Below are 18,384 nucleotides of genomic sequence, written 5' to 3'. Positions count from 1 at the left end.
AGACTGCTTCTTGTGACTTTCTGTAGTGACGTTTGTTTGGCACCCTATGAATGCCTTTCCGTTTCTTTATCCATCCATCCATTCACCATCTGATTTTGCCTCTGCTGTCCTAACCAAACCGCACCAGAGCACTCGCCACATAGGTGGCTTCCACTCCTCTTTGGTCAAAATGATTGGGCTTTTCTATATTATGATGCTCCTCTTCGCCCTAGTGCAGGCTAGAGCCATCGTGACCAACAAATGCCAGCATAACGTGTGGATCTGGTCCTTTCCCTTGCTCGGTCGTAGCCATACTGAAAAGGTCCCTGTCACGCCTGGAGGTCGATAGCAGGAACCTTGGCATCTCGGATGAACAGATTTCCCTAGTGCCTCGGTCAAGGTCTTGACGCAATTAGACAGCATCTACACTCTTGTGGATGAAATTGACTTTGGCTAGTCAATCAAGAAAAAAGACAAGTCCAGGGTCTGGTTCACTTGACCTCAGTTGATGGATGGCATCTCCGCCATAATCTCACTTTCCATAGCTGCACCTCCCAGTACAGCTCCACTGACGTTGTGGCGCATGAGTGCGATGCAACAGACGAGGTGGAATTAGTCCTCTGTGGGATCACACGCACCACACTCGCTAAGGACATTGCGTCTCTTAAGCAGATTCAAGTTTGCTATCACCCGAATGGCGATGAAATTGAGGACCCACGATGAGCCTTCAGTAGACGGAAACCCCCTTTATAGAGACGATTCTCCAGTTCGTTACGAGGTACTTATCATCACCAATCCGCCAGTTGTTCGCAACTGTCAAGCTAGGGTAATCTACCCAGGAAGACGAACCGTCCATGCTCGCGCTCTCGACCGTCACATGTGCGATCCCCAGTACAAGCCGTTCTTGATAGGCTTTTCTTGCGAGGAAGTGGCCAAAAGGCTCCAGACTATATATCCGAACGTCGTGAGCGACACAAAGACAATTTGACAAAGGTACAATGTTGAGCGCAGGGAATGCCTGTCCCAATTTTGCGAGCCAGCAATCCCTGGGGTCGACTAAGTACATGCTTCAAGCATGTTGAGAGCTACGAGTGAATTATTGGATGTGAGCTATATCGATGCGATCAACGAGAACTTGGATGGATGAGCGTCTTATGGTTTGTATTGTAAGGCTATATGCTGTACCGTATGCGGAATTCGAGTGCGAAGATATTTGGGCTTCGCTCAAACGTCATGCCAGGGCCGGGCTGAACCAGGACATTGAATTCAGTATTGATGATACCATGTGTGGCAATTGAGACGACTTTGACTGCCGAGTACTCACAAGGTGATTGGGAGATTGGTTGCAGAGTGACTAGTGATGGTATGCGTAGTGTATATAGTTTGGAATGCAAAACAAATGCCGACTCGCGATAACACTTGTTTTCAAAAGACTAGTAGTGTGGGCATCTGAAAGCTCCAATTCTCGTATTAGTGGATGCAACATACCCTCATCTGGGTAAGGAAAAGGCACTCGATCTATTTACGAGTGCAAGACAAGAGAGAGTTGAAGGGGATCGGCAATGTACTACTACCAGTTGCAAGAGGTAGTGTTGGCAGCCCAATCAGTGCAAGGCTGAACTTGTCGTGTTGATAACATTTTGCAGTCATATATCAATAGGGACGACAACTAATCGCCCCACCGTACCCAGCAGACTGCACTTCCTGAGATCTAGAGAGCAGCAGAAGCCGTGGAAGCCCCCCTCGATGATATCACTTTCCTCTTATCCGCACCAATGTATTTCCACAGGCCACGCACACGACGCCCAAGCCAAAACCCAGAGCCACCGAACACACGTACGTAGACATAGACGTAAGTAGGTCCATGTTCGCACACGATGAAACAAACACCGGCGATCCTGTCCCTGTCCTCTCAACTCAGTCTAGTCGCAACCGCCTCCGCCCCACTCCAGCAATCCCACCAATCACACGGCTAAGCCCGCACCGGTATAACCTCCGCACTAGACCCAAGCGAGTAGTAGGGAGAAAAAGCAGGAAAGATGAAACATGGGGCGCGCGCGCGAGCGGGGGCGCCCAGGCTCCAAGGGTAATATACTACTAATGTACAAGCAACATGCAGAGTGTCAGATATCTGAATCCAGGTCACCGTTTGATCTGCACCCGGGTTGCGCTCGCACACCCAATTGAACACCAAAAAAGGGCAAAAAGAGTAAATTAATGGCCAAAATAAGTTTCGACTTGTGCGACACCATGTTCTTGCATGTACTTTACTTACCCAGTTACGACATGTACGGGCTGGGGTTTTGGTGAGGCAGATGCAACGCCAGGTAGATGCAGGGGCAAAGGGGGGGTTAAGTGTGGGAGGAAAGCAAAAAAGATTGATTTTCTTTGGCTGTTGCTAGCGGGGGGGGGGAAGTGTGGTTGATTTAGTTAGATGAGCATGCACACTTATTTTTTCTTTGGCTCCTCTTCACAAATCATGTAGAGTAGCAATGCATATGCCGTGCTGCCTTGGTGTATGCCGTGGCGTTGACGTTCCGAGGCTTTCTCTCTCTCTCTCTTACACACACATCATGCAGTCGTCTTAGTCCCATGTGTGCCGTGCTTACCGCGGGAATCTTCGACATTGGCATCGCGGGCTGCGTGTCAGCCTACTTAGTTCCGGTCTCAAATATCACCTACATCCCGCACTTGATTGGTTTTGCCGTAACGGGTCTGGGACACAAGGCCAAGAGAGAGAAAAAGCGGCAGACGTAGATCATTCAATCAAACGGTAGGCAGGTAGACATGGTGCATGGAATGGGGTATAGCCTGTCAGCCCAATGTGGCTGCGCAAGCGGAGACGGACAAAAAAAAGGGTAAGTGGGGGATGATGGTGATGAAAAGAAAGATGCCCGAGTCGCATCACGAGGCAGATACGAGAGGATCACATAGTAGTAACATGTGCCTGCGGACAGATATTCGGGTCATCTTACTACTACACAGTGAAAATAAGCTATTCTCCCCCACATGCTGTTGAGACACACCTGCGGCCCGGTCAATCATCGGTCAATCATTGTAACAATCCTGATGCTGTAGGCAAGAGTATATTCTCCCATATCATGACTTTCTTCGTGTTTGTGATGAGTTAAGGCGGAAAAAAATCAGGACAGACGCGGCATGTCCCTTTTTTTTGTTGGCCGCGGCCCAAATGTGGCATCTCCTCTGAGTCGTGTTTAATAATGGATCTACGAGGGGTCTCAGCGTCTTATTGATCCCACATCCTCTTTAGAAACTTTGGCACACAGGTCGCGTAATGTAGATGAGTCGCGCATGGCCAAATGCAACAGTCGTTCCCGCTAGGTGGATAACACGCCCCTAGTCGTGCCGTTGGATAGATAGCCGTTGCAGCGTTAGCGCGCCCCGTCAGATGCAATCTACCGAGATTGAAAGGCAGAGCAAAGGGCGTCATGCTGTTTTATTTTTCGGAGACGCAGGCCGTTTGGTGCACCGCCAAGCCAAAAGAAGATGCAAAAGCCAGAAGTGGAGTGATTCAAAATATGTTTAATGATTTTTTCATTACTCGCGCCACCTGCCAAACGAGGACAGACAGCGGAGCGAACCTTGAACTAGTAGCCGTACGTCGGTGCTCCGACAAACTATTGATGATGTGATGAGGATGATAATTTCCAACGCCGATTCCATGCTGTGTTATGCAAATGCTGAGAAATGAACGCCTTCCAATGCAACTGGTGACGAGATGGGCGAAGAAATGTCCCATCCAGTGAGCATTTTTCGTCAGATCATGTCAGCCGTATAACACCCGTTGAGACTCCCTTTGGTGAAACCAAGCGCAAAGCTAAAAGGAAAAAAAAGTAAAACACAAAGAAGGAAACAAGGCAAAGTTGTGGTAAGCGACAGTGTGTGTGTGTGTGCAAGATAGCGAATCAAATTAATACGTGACCTGACGGCCGGCATAAGCGCCCGTCTGGCCGAACATCCGGCTGAAGATGCCGCCGGCTGACGTCTTGACCTTTTTGGAAGGCTGGTGCTCGTACAGTGGGAGAGCATGCTGCTGCTTGGGGGCTGCGTACGGGATAGGGCCATTGATATATACAACATTGGCACCCTGGTCCGCGTCGTAGCGGTGGAGAACGGCCTCTGAAGGCTCCTCGTGGAAGCTGGAAGGCGATTCCGATGAGACTGAGGCCGAGGAGCTTCGTGTGGGTGGTGATAGCGAGGGTGTGCGCGAGGGTGCGCGGGATGATGGGACGTATTGCATGCGATGCCTCTGAGCACGGGAAGCGTGTGAAGACATGGATGAGTTTGACGGGTAGGTGTGGACTGAACGCGAGAGGTTCTCAGTGGTGAGCTGGTACTGCTTGCGGGCAAGCTCCTTCTCCTTCTCGGCAAGCCTGGCCTTCTCAGCCTGGCGTGATTGCCAGACGCGGATGGGGGCTAGGAAAGGCTCGAGGTGGTAGTAGAGGTCGTCGGTGTTGATGCGGAGGTCCCAGTCGAGGAGGAAGAGCAACTGCTTCTCCATGAGGTTGACCTCTGTGATGGAGAAGCCAAAGTTGTCGTAGCCACGAACAGACGAGTACTTTGCCCAGTGCTTGTTCTTGGGCGATGAGTCGTTGAGGTTCTTAGCCGCAAGGATGAGCGAGGCGAGGAAGATGCGGTGGACAGTGCAGCGCATGCCCTTTGCAACAGGGGGGAGGCGTGACCGTAACCGGCTGAGGTAGATGAGCGAAGACATGAGGGTGGCAGTCTGGACATGTGATCTCTCGACAATGGAAGTGATGAACTCTTCGACGGATGGAAGGGCCGGTTCCCGGGGGTGAGAGGCAGTGTGCTGCGAGGGCGAGGCTGGTGGTGTGGGTGGGAGGTTCTTGTTGACGCATGGCTCGCAGCGGATGACTTGAGTGGCCTTTTGAGCAAGATATGAGATCATGTCACTTGACACTGGGAGTTGGATGAAGTGGTCCAAGGCCGCCTGATTCTCGGCAGCAAGATTTGGTGAGTAAGGCATGGTGAAGTTGTGTGTGTGTGTGTGTGTGTGGTGGTGGTGGTGGTGGTGATGTCTTAAGAAGTGAATGTGGTTCCGGTCTGAAGAGTGGGTAAGCGGGTGTCCAAGGCTGATTGTGCTGTGGCTTGGTGGGCAGCACGACAACAAGGTTGAATTGGCAAGGCAGCAGAAAGATTAGAGCGACGGAAAAGTCCGAGTCCAGTCGGAAGACGAAGGGCAGTCGAGACGGGGGGAGAGAAATTTTTTTGGTGTTGTGGAGAGAAGGTGTGGATGGCGCTGCCAATAAGGGAGTTGTGGTGGTGGTGGCGTAAAGTAGTAGGGGGAAGGAGGAAGGCGAGGGTCACTGCCGGAGTGGACGAGGCACCTGCACCGCTGGGATGGCAGGGTCGGAGGTGGGAAAAGAAAAGAAAAAGGGGAGTGACGAAGGGAAGCTGGAGACTGACAGTGTGTGTGAGGGAGCGTGTGGTCGGGCTGGCGAGCGTGATACTTAATAGCAGCGGGCCCCTGGGCTGGCGGTGCAGGTGGGATGCTAAACCGAGAGGCAATCGTACGGGGCCTATGGGCGTCGTGGTTCGGCGGCTGGCGGTGGCAGCCAATCGAGTGGGTAGCGCGCGGCGGCAGGCGAGGGCCAGCGGCTGTATGGCCGGTTTGGGGGGGAGGCAAGATTGCGAGTGGTGCTGAGGGCACGAGGGCAGGAATGCACAGTGTTTCAAGTGCAAGCCAATGGTTTGCCGGCAGGGTAGGGCGCGGTAGGCGACAGGGAGCGACGGCCAATCAAGGCGTGTTGCGAGTCGCGTTTCGAAGGGCGGGCGGCGGTGTTTGAGGACAGGGAGGGGAGAATGTAATAGTATGTAGACTGACGGCTGCACTGCAGGCCAGGGCGTTCAAGACGTTGCAGTTGTGCAGCCGGCCGGCGTCGTCGACAATTATGTATCTGCAGACACGGCGGGGACTAGACGGGCCTGCTGGCAGCGCACTTGGGTCACGTTCCCAGCCTGGCAGACGGTGCTTGAGGCGGTGAGGCGTGTTAGAGTGGAGCCGGATGGCCTTGGTGGATGAATAGCAGGCGACCACGCAGTAGCAGTAGCAGCATAGAGTACACTGACGCACACCAGCCCGACCTGCCCGTTTCCCAGCCTCGTGCGCCCGCCATACTCTGCCCACGGGGGCCGCGGCCTCTGCGTGCCAAAAGCATCGTCGGTGCGTGTGTGCGTGTGCGTGTGCTGCTGCTGCTGCTGCTGGGCCTCGACTCCAGAGTACAGTACTTACTCCCACTACGACGTGAATTGGGCGGCGGAGCCGAACCAGCCAAAAAAAAAAAAGGCAGAGAAGCTTTCGCTACGCCTGTCGGCACTACTATGCTACCCTGGTCTACTATTCCATCTGCTCATGCTATGCCTGGCTTCACCCAGCAAAACCATGTCTGCAGTCCCGGGCCAGTGCAATGCGCCCAACTGGCAAATGACGAAATGGCCGTGACTGATTAAACAAAAAAGAAGCACGCCCACAAGACGCCCTCTCTGGCCTGCCCAATGTTGCATGTTGCGCCAAGGCCCGCGGGCGATCAGCAGCAGTTTCTGCCATCTGTCACCCCGTCGCATGACAGCGTGTCCATCCGACCTCTGTCGCGACGGCCAGATGGTGCTCTACGCTCCGCCAGCTCCACCACCGACGGCCCACGGATCCCTTGGATCGCTGTCATGCGCGACTGGCCTTGGCTCGGGACATGGCCTCGGGATTGGCTCATGCGCATTGCAAACACCCATCTATTTGTTTCAACACGTCTGTTTTGCATTGCTCACCAATCGCCATGCTGCCGCCACATGCCAGCGTGCACCCAGTCCAGCCCTGCTGGTGCTGCTGTGGGTAACGGGGCCTGATGCTCATTGTACTGCTACATGCTCGCCAGTCCCATCTCCATGTACAGTCCCAGGCCCAGACAGACCCTTTTTCTTCGGCCAACGGTAGCGAGAGCCTCAACAGCCGCTGCACCGCCTCAGCCACCCCGCCCGGCCAATCACCGCCCGGCAAAGCCACCGAGATAAATGTACTCTACACAATGCCCATGTCCAATCAATGCTCATGCAACTCGTCTAATAAATTGCATCCATCTACTCTCGGCCACTGGTCCTACCGGAGATGCTGCTGTCCTTTGCCAAACCATGTTACCAAGCACCATGTGCATCCACCTGTCCTGGCCGCCTGTTACTCGACGCATGAACATTGTTGCTTCCAAGCCGGGCGCCAGATGAGGCTCTTTGCGTGCTAGTCGCCCACCGGCTGCTATAACGGGATGCGGGTTCGTGCGAGCCGCCCACCCCACGAAGCGCTCGCGTCACCCACCCCCAAAAATGGCGTCTCTATCTTGGTCTTCGGATCTTGTCGCCTCCGTCTGAACCTGCGCTTCCCAGTTTCGTCGTCTTTTGCTTACACATGCCCCCGTCGCTGATACTATTCACGGTACGCCTATACTTACGCTCGACTCCAAATCAGACCCCGCATTCGCCATTTGCACCATGGCGCAGCTGCCCCCCCACCACACCCACCATGTTTCATCCAGTCCAGACCACACCCAACCGATAGGCCACGGCTAGGTGTAAACGTCCCAACGCATCCCAAAAACATACTAGCCATGGCTTCTTGGCTTCTTGCCATTCGCCTTCCATGCATTACCTTCTACCTTCTGGACCGCGCCCTCCCCCCGAAAAAGGGCCCGATTCCATCTAGCAGCTTGTTGGCCTGCTTACCGGCCGGCAAACCTTTCATGCACAAAGCAGGAGTACATGCTCCATGTCACGGTACTCGGACGGCAAATGCAGTTAAACTGGTTTTTTTGTTTGCGGCCATCCAACTACCGGCACACACGCAGAATCGACGTGTTCGCCCCCAGTTCGAGTCATAGCCGACTGCCAACACGCTCCATTCATCGTCATGCCCTTCCTTCCTAATGCACGCCACCGTGTACGTACATGGTCCCCGAAACAGGCAGTTGGCTGCCTGATAGCTTCCCGCGCCTTGTTTCAATCTTCATGTACAGTGACATGTCCAAAGTTACTGCTTTCACGACGACGCCGAACAAAACCCCTCTCTCGGCACGTTCCACCCAAGTCATGTGGGAGTATCACAAATCAGTGTAGCCCACCACTAGACTACTCGTCAGATCGTCTTCTGCTCTATCGAAAATTTAGTGTACCAAACTACCTTCTCGGTCGCAATTCTCGCTAAGACAAGGGCGTGGCTGGAATAAGAAAAAAGTGGGTACGTACACTTGGCAGGAACAAGAACATGTTCGTCAACGTCAAACTACACCATGCCCGGCTTCAAACACTACTCTCGTTCCTCTCTGTAGACCGCAGCACATCAAGCTTGGAGAAATCTCGTGCTTGCTTTCTCCCTAGTAAACTATGCCAATTACTATTCAGGTAATCCAAGTACGCTCAACATCTGTTGACTAGCAGTAAACAAGACAACAAACCATGCTCGTCTCTTAACCCTATCATGAACTAACTCAATGCCACCACCACGACGATTAATCATCCAATCGTCCCATGTCCCCATTCTATTCAACTCCAAAATCACCCTGTCCACCTACTTACTCCATCATCCGGCGCTCAACACGCCCAATCCTCGGCGGCGTCTCATTCATCATGGTCCGGTGCTGCTCCTCCTCGCCATAGCGCGCAGCCACATTGGCTTCCTCACGTCGCATCACCATGCCATCCCCGTCATTCTCTTGATCACGCTGTTCTGGCCGAATCCGCCGATACGTCCGCCCCGTTGCTGCCGCCGTGGCTCGAATGAGTGACGACTGCGTGTATCGGCTCGTAGTCCCGCTGCCTTGCTCAGACGAAGCAAGAGCACTCAGAGGACCATCACGCCTGGGTTGCAGGCCGAGAGAGCTAGACGCCGATCGATACATGCCTACAGGCACCTGGCTTGCAAACTCGGCCCTATACTGGCTCGAGGGCTGTCGTGGTGACCACCTCGGTGCTTCGGCCTCGACTACGTCGTGACTCTGCATCTGAAACTCGTGTTGGAGCGTGTGCATGTGTACTGCGCTTGCTGAACGAGAAACATCTCCACCGCGCGGCATACCCGTCGTTGCCGAACCATGCGCCGTGTAATCGCGAGATCGATTGGATGCGTCATGCGGGGCCGCGGGCGGCACCGCACTGTAACGGGATGATGGCATCTCGCTGTCTCCTATAGCACCAGAGTACGTGGTGTTGGGTGGACTCTGCAAGCGTTGGTATGCCGCTCGGTGCGCCGGCACTCGGCCATAACGGGCTGCATCGCCATGATTGACTGGCACTGAAACTGGTGCGTTTTCACTCGAGCCTTGTTCCATCCGGAGTGATTGACTTGGCCGGAGAAAGGTGGGCGAATTACCCCTGGTAGAGAGCGATGGATGGGCGGGGTTTGCATACGTGGGATAGTTGAGCAAGGCATGCTGAGTGTGTATACGACGCTGATAGTGCTCTGCATACGGATCCAAAGGTGATTGCAATTCATCGACGGCAGCAGTGGCAGCTTCGACGTAGCCTCCTGAAATCTGCCTTGAGTCACCTAATGTTGGTGATGGCGTGGTGGCATCATTCTGTACTCGCTTATATGGCATGGACGGGAGTGGTGAAGGTCCATGTGACCTGGTGCTGATACCACCCAGCTGGGAAGAAGGAGAGGCCCCACTTTGTGAATGCTCACTGCTTGGGAACCGCACATCCGAAGACAGTGACCCATACCAAGAATAGCCTGTACTGGCACTGGTAGCGTCACTGCCGCGCTCTCTGGGTCTCATGCTTGTATGATCTGATGGCCTCACACTTCCTACAGCGCCTGAGAAATTCCTCGGATCGAGGATTGAATGGTCATTGCTGGTCAAGCTGTAAGAGTCCCTGTGGCGTCTGGTCGAGTGCTCTGGCATTGCAGGTGTCCCGAACACGTCGTCAGATGAAATGCTTGGACATGTGACACTGGACAATGGCGTGGCTCCCGATGACAGGCTTCGTGCAATAGCTGGTTGAGGACCACTACTGCGACGCGGCTCACTATTTGGCAGGCGCTTCTGGGAATGACAGTCCGCCCATCTCGGAGTTTGAATCAAGTGGCCATTTGAGCCGAGGGTAGAATTGTTATACCGAGGGTTAATCGGTGATTTGCTAGGGTCTCCTAGAGACACTTGCTGGGCAGGTGAGGCGAGTTTCTGTACCTGATGTAATGGCGAATGCTCACGGGTGATGTTTCGACGACCATTGCGACAATGAACAATGCCTACCAGGCTTCCACCACCTCGCAGCCCTGGTGTGTTCCCAGCACCGTCGGCTGGGGGCGATTGTACCGATTGTCCATTACTGCTATCGATATTCCCAGTAGTTCCGGACGTTGCGGGTTCAGACAGTGGATCTGGGGGTGGATGGGAAGCGCTCTCACCTTGTCCATCGGAAGTGATGTGTGTGTCTAGTGCGTGACGGCCTGGTGGAACCGCTTCATCACTTCTCTCCAGTGTGTGGTGGGGCAAGGCTGCATGGCTGTTGTCATGGCCTGGCGGTTCAGTCGATGGCTGGTTGTGCACGCCCTCTTCCTCATTGACAGAATCGAAAACGGCTTGCTGGGGCTGCAAGGTGGGAATGTTAGCGGGGGCAGTGATGGCATCGCGGACAGCTCTCTGCGGGCCACGTCGCAGGACGGGCCGGCCGGGCTGCCCATGAGGGCGCATTGCCCAGTGTTGCCGTGCTGTGGATGTCTGCTTGAGGGAGATGCGGCAGAATGTCTCGTCGACGTCGTCTGGTGTCAGGGCAAGCTCTGATGGTCGCAAACGTAGCATAGTAAGCCAGCTGCGGGCAAGCAAACAGCAATTGCCTGAGGGGTCTGGCAAAAGGATGTTCTAGGGTCCAAAAGCGAAGGGTCTCAGCATGGTGGTGAAGCGGATGGAACTGGTTCGAGGCCTGCTGGGTGCTGGCCGTGGGCCACGGGCATGTGCAGTGCCATTGCCATTGCCATTTCCATTTCCATTTCCATTTCCATTTCCATTTCCATTTCCATTTCCATTGCCATTGCCATTTCCATTTCCATTTCCATTTCCATTGCCATTTCCATTTCCATTTCCATTGCTATTGCCATTGCCATTGCCACTGCCACTGTCGCTGTCGCTGTCACTGCCTTATCCGTCACCATGTCCATTGCCGTTGCCTGGCGGTGCACTGCTGGGCGAAGAGTGATGGCTGTGGCAGCCGTGAGCGTGGGCAGCAGAGAAGTGGCGGGCGTGGGGGGTGTGGACGGCGGAGAGGGGAGCATGGTGTGGTCGAGGTGTGGTCGTCTTGTCAGGCCGTCAGCGATTTGCCGAGACATGGCATCACCGAGCGTCTGGAGCACGACGGCCAGCAGCAGCCGCAGCCGCAGCCGCAGCAGCGCCATACGAACCTCACCTCGCCGCATCTCGTCCCAGTCCCCCATCCCAACCCATCTTCCGGCCTCTGGGGCCCCTGCCATGCCTCCGCTGCCCCCTCGTATCCCGCACGCTAATCGAGGCTCCTTTGACGCGCCGCGGGTGGTCCCTTCGCTACCTGCACCCCTTCGCTCGTTTACCGCCAGTGCAGCCCACCGGCCGCCACGATGAATGGCGACCTGAGCCTGTCGCAGACGCTCGGCGGACTGCGCATTGCCAATCCAGACAAGGACGACGACGCTCCCGAGCCTCCCAGCCCCAACCCCCAGCTGCTCCCCCAGCCCGACGATGCCCCAGACGCTCCGCCGCAGCTCCCGCCGCCCGCGTCGTCATCACCATCCCCATCACCACCACCCTCACCACTGCCGCCCTCGCGCCCCTCGTCCTCGGCCACCGTGACCGACAGGCAGCCCCAGCACCACCTCCAGCACCAGTACCTCCAGCACCCCCACCACCACTCGCCCCTCGCCTCGTACGACCCCGCCTCCTCTTACGCGTCCATCGACGAGGAGCCCGCCGCCCCAGACTCGCTCTCCGTCAGCCACAATGCCTATGCCTCGTCACCTTCAGCCTCGCCCGCCGCATTTCCCTCTCCCCTAGCAGAGACGTCGTCGCTCTCATCGCATTCGCCGCGCCTGTCCCACCGCCAGTCCATGCCCCTGGCCCAGCAGGCACAGCAAGCCCAGCACCAGGCTGTCTATCCCGCCTACGCCGCCGCCCCGTTGCTGCAGCAGCAGCGCAGCGCTGTGCCCACGTCGCAGCCCATGCGAGAACGCCCCGTGTCCACGAGCATGTACCAACATCCCAACCTCTCCACCTCGTCCACCACCGCCCCTGGCACATACCGCTACAACGACGACGCAATGGCCACGGACATTCGCCGCACTGCGAGCTCCCGAGTCGCCCCGGGTGCTATGCCCACAAGAGAGCACAGCAGACGGGATCCCTACCGCCAGTCGGCACAAATGTCGGCCATCAACGGGCCTCTCCCGCCACGGAGAAGCTCGCGGCGGGTGCCCATGGAAGCACACCATCCCGGGGCATCCCAATTGTCCAGCTCTCCCTACAGCCTCGAGGGCGGGCCGCTCTCAAGCAGCGAGGAGTGGAAAGAGCGGGGTGCCGCTGTGAGCACTAGACAGGATCTAGACCAGAATGGTAGGCCAATCACACGCGTGGTGAAAAAGGGTGTCAAGGACTTCAACTTTGGTAGGACATTGGGCGAAGGTTCCTACAGTACCGTCTTGGCAGCAACAGATCGCCAGACACTGCGCGAGTACGCAATCAAGGTGCTCGACAAGCGCCATATCATCAAGGAGAAGAAGGTCAAATACGTCAACATTGAGAAGGATACGCTCAACCGCTTGACAGAGCACCCTGGCATTGTTCGACTCTACTACACCTTCCAGGACGAGCGCTCATTGTACTTTGTCCTCGACTTGGCATCTGGTGGTGAATTGCTCGGCTTCCTCAAGAAGATGGGCACATTTGACGTCGAGTGCACACGGTTCTACGGAGCCCAAATACTCGACGCAATCGACTACATGCACAACAAGGGCGTAATCCACCGAGATTTGAAGCCTGAGAATGTCCTCCTCGACGATGCAATGCATGTCAAGATTACGGATTTTGGCACGGCAAAGATACTAGACCAGAAGAGATCAAATGGCGCCGGGCCAAGTGGTGACCCTCTGGATACCAGCGAGTCGGACCGCGCGCAATCGTTTGTGGGAACTGCGGAATATGTATCGCCAGAACTACTGACGGATAAGAATGCGTGCAAAGCGAGCGATCTCTGGGCCTTTGGCTGCATCATTTACCAACTACTTGCCGGAAGACCTCCGTTCAAGGCTGCAAACGAATACATGACATTTCAGAAAATTGTCGGACTCGAATACTCATTTCCAGACGGCTTCCCTCCGCTTGCAAAAGACCTGGTTGAGCGGTTGCTAGTCCTAGATCCATTGACACGACTGCCTATGGAGCATATTAAGAATCATGCCTTTTTTGACGGGATCCAATGGGGCAAGGGGCTGTGGAAGCAAAAGGCTCCGCGCCTCAAATCCTACAGTGCGCCCCCGCAAGAACCAATCAAGCTCAATGGCATGTATAATCGGTCCCTTGATACAAACGCAACGAAGCAACTAACATGCTTTCAGGCCCATCCGCACCCGCAGCAACAGCCCCCAGCCAACCCCAGGCGCGACCAAAGCCACGGCTCATCACCGAACTACCCCCTCCCTCTCAGCTCGACATTGATTGGTCTCCGGTCCTCACAAAGCGAGACGAACGGATATTGAAGCTTGGAAATATGTTTGTCACACAGCATCCTGCTGGTCATGTTGTGGGCGCAAAGGAAGAGCCCGCGGAGCCATCCAAGAAGTTTTCGCGCTTTTTCGGCGGCAATACTGTCAAGAAGCGACAGCGGCTCGTAATGATTACGTCCAATGCTCGTGTTCTGATGTGTGCGGCAGGCACAAACGACAAGAAGCTCAAGGAAGAGGTGTCATTGCTCTCGGCAGGCTGTTCATGGAGATCGTTCCAGGATTCCAAGGGTCTTACTGCTTGGCTCGTAGAAACGGTACGTTGTAGACATGCTCCAACATTGCAACCCCGGCTAACAAATTCTAGCGAGACAAGCAGTACGTCTTCGAAGACACAAAAAGCACAACCAGCGATCCCGAGGGCAGCAAGTATTCTACTCAAGAATGGCTGGATAGCATCGAACAAGCTCGAGACTATGCCTTTTCACAGACAATGTCGAATTCGTACTCTGCTGATGCAAGCCTGAGTGAGCTCGTCTCAAACCACACCACTCCCACCAGTACGTTGGGAGCTGACTCTGCCCTCGAGGGCGTGAACATTCCCGCCTCCCGCCATGGCCATCTTCGCAAAGAAGGCGATGCTGACTCAGTAAAGGGTAGGAAGCGCTTTAGCAAACGCCACTCAAGGAATGGACTGGCAAACTTTTGAGAGCGGAAAACGACAAAGCTCGGAACTTATGGGAATGCAGATATCCCCGCCTCCGGGTGCTTTCTTCGCAATACCATGCACAAACGACCATGCAACTACATCTGAACTTACTCCTGCGTAAACCACAAGTGGTAAAAAAAAAACTTGACTTCAGCTCCAGTGCAACCCAGGCTCATGGGAATCTCTCGATACAGCGCACGGCGTTTGTGGCGTCCATTTCCTAGCGTCAGTTATCCCAGCTCATCCGATCATCGCCATTATCAATTTCTTTTGTTTCCCATTCTACAGGTACGGCATTACAACGTTCCATCTGCCAACAAGCGATACTAGTCGGATTCGGATTATCTTTGCATTTAGCGGCTGCAGCTTTTTTTTCGCCGTGACTTTTCGTCCTCCATACACATTCGGCTCGACTTTTTGTTTCTTCACCAAGACTCGGATTTTCTCTTTGGCTGTCGCTCAGATGATGTAAGTGAGGCGGCAGCATTCTTCCCCTTCTTCTACCTCTACTACTATTACTTTTTTTTTCTTTTCATCTTGTTCTTTTTCATGTCAGGTTGGTTCAGAGAGACGCGTGCCTTCGCTAGACTTTGAAACAAGAATGTATTGTCGGTGCGTTGGGAAAGGTGATTTTTATCCTTGCAGTTGAAGCTTCGTGGTCCAGGAGCAGGACGAGAGGAGGGGGGGGGAGGGAAGAAAGGAGAAGCGGCGAGGGGTAGAAGCGATGGAGGGGGAGGGGGAGGAGGCAGTAGAAGGGAGGGCTAGTTTGACACATATACACCCATGATTTTGGCGCTCGGGGTGGTGAGGTCGAGGTCAATTAAAAAGAGAACTTGTAATGCAAATTTTTCGTGGCTGGTTATACATAGGACCAAGCGCTGTTGACATTTGTGTTTTTCTGCCATTGGGTCTTTGTTGAAGAGGGTGGTGTTTATTGATACACATTGATGGATAGGTGTAAAATCGTTGTCCTACTTTTTCTTTTCTGGTGGGGTGTGTGCGTTTTTCTCGTTTGCTTGCAAATCCATGCTGAAGATTTAGTTATTTCTTGCTCTTATTCTCTCGGTTGTAAGCTTTTCTTTAACAAATGATGTTGGTAATAGATGAAAAAAAAAATCTTACATATAATTTGATATAATAATTGCGTTTTAGTTGTATGGCACAAAATCTTGAACATCAAAATATGAAATATGAAAAAAGAAGGTAGATGAACTTTTAATTAGTATTTTGTTTTACAGGCAGGTAAATAGAGACAGTAAACAGAATAAAACCTTTGATGCTGGAAATACAAGGTCTTCTTTTTTTCGACGAAAAAAAAAAAACAATACCTTTGTCAAATTCTCAAGCATTCAATATTTGACATTGAATGTTTCGCTGTCCGCAAAAAAAAACGTCACTTCCGCGCTGTTTTTTTTGGCTATTCAAGGAAAGATGCGTTGAAAAGCATACTTGAAATGATACAACTTCGAGGAAAGAAACAATAATAACACAAGGTGACACATGGTAGCACTTCTAATAAGATACCTACCTGGGATACCTCACGGGTAAAAAAAATTATTACAGCACTCACAACAGCAAGAAAAACCACGGGTATAGCTATAAGTTGGAATACGGCATGTGCACCGTATGCAAAAGAGATTTATATTCATCATCATGATAGAGTTTGTCTACTGTTTTACTCGAAGATAGGAAATAAGCTAAAGATACAAAAAAAAAAGCGTTGCGCACACGTACGAGCGATAAGACGCCAGACCGTACATAGACATAGATAGATACAAGAAATAGAGGTAATTCATCATCAACCCGGCCATCAAGCGGGGTGGGTATACATCCCTTTGCCAATTCCAACTTGTGGAAATGGGAGATAAGATGGTCATCATGTAAAAGAGGAAAAAATAAAAAAAACGCGCTAACAGATACTAACCCCAGTTTACCTTGTACACACACACACCTATCTGCTCCTGTTGATCTTCTGGGCATTTCTCTTGGATACAACAACAACAACAACAACAACAAAAAGGACTAATAAGCATCACCAAAAATCTCCTTTGGCGTCTGAACCATTTCTTCTCCACCACGGCGTCTCCTTCCCTCCATCTTCCTCTCCATTTTGCGATCGCGCCTGGTGGTCAAATGCGGAGTCACAGGCGTGACGGGCGTAAATGGCATATAAGGGCTGTAGGGTGTAAAAGGGACGCCCGTCTTGGGAGTGCCCAAGGCCAGTCTGTCGACGCGGCGGTCGAGCACCGTGGTTTGGATGCCGGGAGAGTTGAGGGGTGAGGCAAAGGAACGGAGTGGGAGGGATTGGTTGGGTGATGTGGCGGTCTTCTGTTTCGACGGCGGGGGTGGGGTGGAGATGGTGAGGCCGGGGTTGTTGGATGTGGTTGAGCTTCCGCGGCGATGGGGGGCAGGATGAGGTAGTGGCTGGACTCGGTCCAGGCTTTCATCCGCCTCATAAGGCGATGTTGGCGAGTTTGTCTGGGTTGGGGGCGAGGGCGGAGCACCAGGCGCGTAGAAGCGAGGGGTTAGAGGCCGTCGAGCTTCATCGTCATCATCTGCGCCGGGGTATTTGGCAATGGGGCCGGAAATGCGTAGATTCTTGAGGTTGAAGCGCGTGTTCTTACTGCTTGTTGTAGCATTTGATGTTTGCGAGCGCTTGGAGAGGATGCTGCGGGGGCTTGCAGGGGCTGGTTGTTCTGCGCGGAGACGGTCCCGTGTGTTTGATGCGGTTGTCGGCCTATCCTGGTGGCCTGGAGGGTAAATGGCTCGAACAGGAGACGCAGGGCTGTCGTAATTGTCTTGAGAACGTGCGACACTAATGGCCGACGGTCTTCTCCGGTCAGTAGGTGGTGGAAGAGGCTCTGTCTCGTCTACGCTGGCTCTGGCGGATTGTTTCTTTGCGTCAAACTCCATGACGGCAGCATAGAGGCGCTCCATGTCGGCTTGATCTTGGTCGCGGTGGGCGTCGAGAACCTTTTGATCAAAAGAAGAGGGCGATTGGACGACAGGGCTTTGCGGGCTGCTAGGAACAGAGTCGTTCTTCTTGAATTTCCTCAACCACGATCGTGCGGATAGTGGCGGGGATGTGAGGCCCGGAGTCTTGATTGTTGGTCTTGCAGGCTTGTTCTCCAATTCCAGCTCCAGCTGCTTGGGTGGTTCGAGTGCCTTTCGTCTCATCCTTCTGCCGACGGTGAGGAGCAGTACCCCCCAAATAAGTACTGTGAAGACGTAGCCGCCAACGATACCACAGATTTCGTAGGGTAAAACACTCTTGTCTCGGGTAGCGTGATATGAAGCAGGAGGGCCGTCTTCAGGCGCCGGGGCGGGGTCGCGGTAGTTGTCGGTGAAGTCGTAGGGTGCAGCAGAAACACGAGTTGCAACAAGAAGGAGGGAGAGCAGGGCTGGTGGAAGAGCCCTCTCGAGCATGGCTCCAGGTGTGATGGAGGCCAGGAAATATAAGCCAGGAAACAGGACGGCGAGGGGGTACGTCTATCTTTTCTCGCACTGCCAGGATAAGCGATGGTCTAGGGCTGCAGTCACACAGGTTAGCTGCTCACTTGCCGACAGCGAGGAACCGGGTGAAATGCAGAGTGTAACAGGAGGCGACATGGCGAGATGAAGAGGGATTCGCAGCGGGTAAGTACTTTGTGATCAGCGGGCTGCAAGTGGTCGGGCGCAAGAGGCGGACGAGTGGGTGTGATGGGTTGAAGAGCAGAGGCGGGGCGTGATTGGGCGGGCGCTATGCTGAGCGCCATGCAGGCGTCCAGTGGATGCACTCAATCAGCCGCTGGAGCGGGGTCGCTTGGGCGCGCGCTAGGCCCAGACGGGAGCGAGGCCGATAGCTGTAGTGGCTTGCCATGGCCATCCATTGCTCTTGTTCTCTCCGAGTGGCTGTACGAAGACAGGACGTGATGAGGCCTCTCTGCATGTGTCGGCAGCTGGTCGTCGAGACAAGCATTGCAGCGGGGAAACATGTTTGTCCGCC

General features: G+C 53.9%; 5 protein-coding genes across 5 annotated transcripts; 2 read left to right on the top strand and 3 right to left on the bottom strand.

The window, feature by feature from the left end:
• Nucleotides 1-3,524: 3,524 nt before the first annotated feature.
• PSV08DRAFT_334213 (uncharacterized protein) lies at nt 3,525-4,830 on the bottom strand. The gene has a single exon (XM_014225768.2). It carries the CDS (start codon nt 4,712-4,714, stop codon nt 3,911-3,913), a length of 804 nt encoding a protein of 267 aa, XP_014081243.1. The 5' UTR covers nt 4,715-4,830; the 3' UTR covers nt 3,525-3,910.
• Nucleotides 4,831-5,080: 250 nt separating this feature from the next.
• Nucleotides 5,081-6,471, top strand: PSV08DRAFT_405284 (uncharacterized protein; the record flags this gene model as incomplete). Its single annotated transcript, XM_066093714.1, has 4 exons — nt 5,081-5,428; nt 5,482-5,723; nt 5,864-6,001; nt 6,100-6,471. Exons 1-4 carry the CDS (start codon nt 5,362-5,364, stop codon nt 6,469-6,471), a joined length of 819 nt encoding a protein of 272 aa, XP_065948161.1. The 5' UTR covers nt 5,081-5,361.
• A 2,105-nt stretch (nt 6,472-8,576) lies between these two features.
• PSV08DRAFT_412479 (uncharacterized protein) lies at nt 8,577-10,915 on the bottom strand (the record flags this gene model as incomplete). The annotated part of the gene is made up of 1 exon (XM_014225767.2): nt 8,577-10,915. The coding sequence occupies exon 1, from the start codon at nt 10,806-10,808 to the stop codon at nt 8,577-8,579; it is 2,232 nt and encodes a 743-aa protein (XP_014081242.2). The 5' UTR covers nt 10,809-10,915.
• A 681-nt stretch (nt 10,916-11,596) lies between these two features.
• On the top strand, nt 11,597-14,399 carry PSV08DRAFT_189021 (kinase-like domain-containing protein; the record flags this gene model as incomplete). The annotated part of the gene is made up of 4 exons (XM_014225765.1): nt 11,597-11,965; nt 12,191-13,496; nt 13,586-14,007; nt 14,058-14,399. 4 exons carry the CDS (start codon nt 11,597-11,599, stop codon nt 14,397-14,399), a joined length of 2,439 nt encoding a protein of 812 aa, XP_014081240.1.
• A 1,897-nt stretch (nt 14,400-16,296) lies between these two features.
• Nucleotides 16,297-17,998, bottom strand: PSV08DRAFT_17415 (uncharacterized protein). The gene has a single exon (XM_014225764.3). It carries the CDS (start codon nt 17,823-17,825, stop codon nt 16,422-16,424), a length of 1,404 nt encoding a protein of 467 aa, XP_014081239.2. The 5' UTR covers nt 17,826-17,998; the 3' UTR covers nt 16,297-16,421.
• Nucleotides 17,999-18,384: the final 386 nt, after the last annotated feature.

The sequence above is a fragment of the Bipolaris maydis genome (genome assembly GCF_028858645.1).
Source record: "Bipolaris maydis strain C4 unplaced genomic scaffold PSV08scaffold_15, whole genome shotgun sequence".
Classification (NCBI taxonomy): domain Eukaryota; kingdom Fungi; phylum Ascomycota; class Dothideomycetes; order Pleosporales; family Pleosporaceae; genus Bipolaris; species Bipolaris maydis.
The sequence above is the reverse complement of the archived record's forward strand: the minus strand, read 5'-3'. Positions and strand labels throughout refer to the sequence as shown.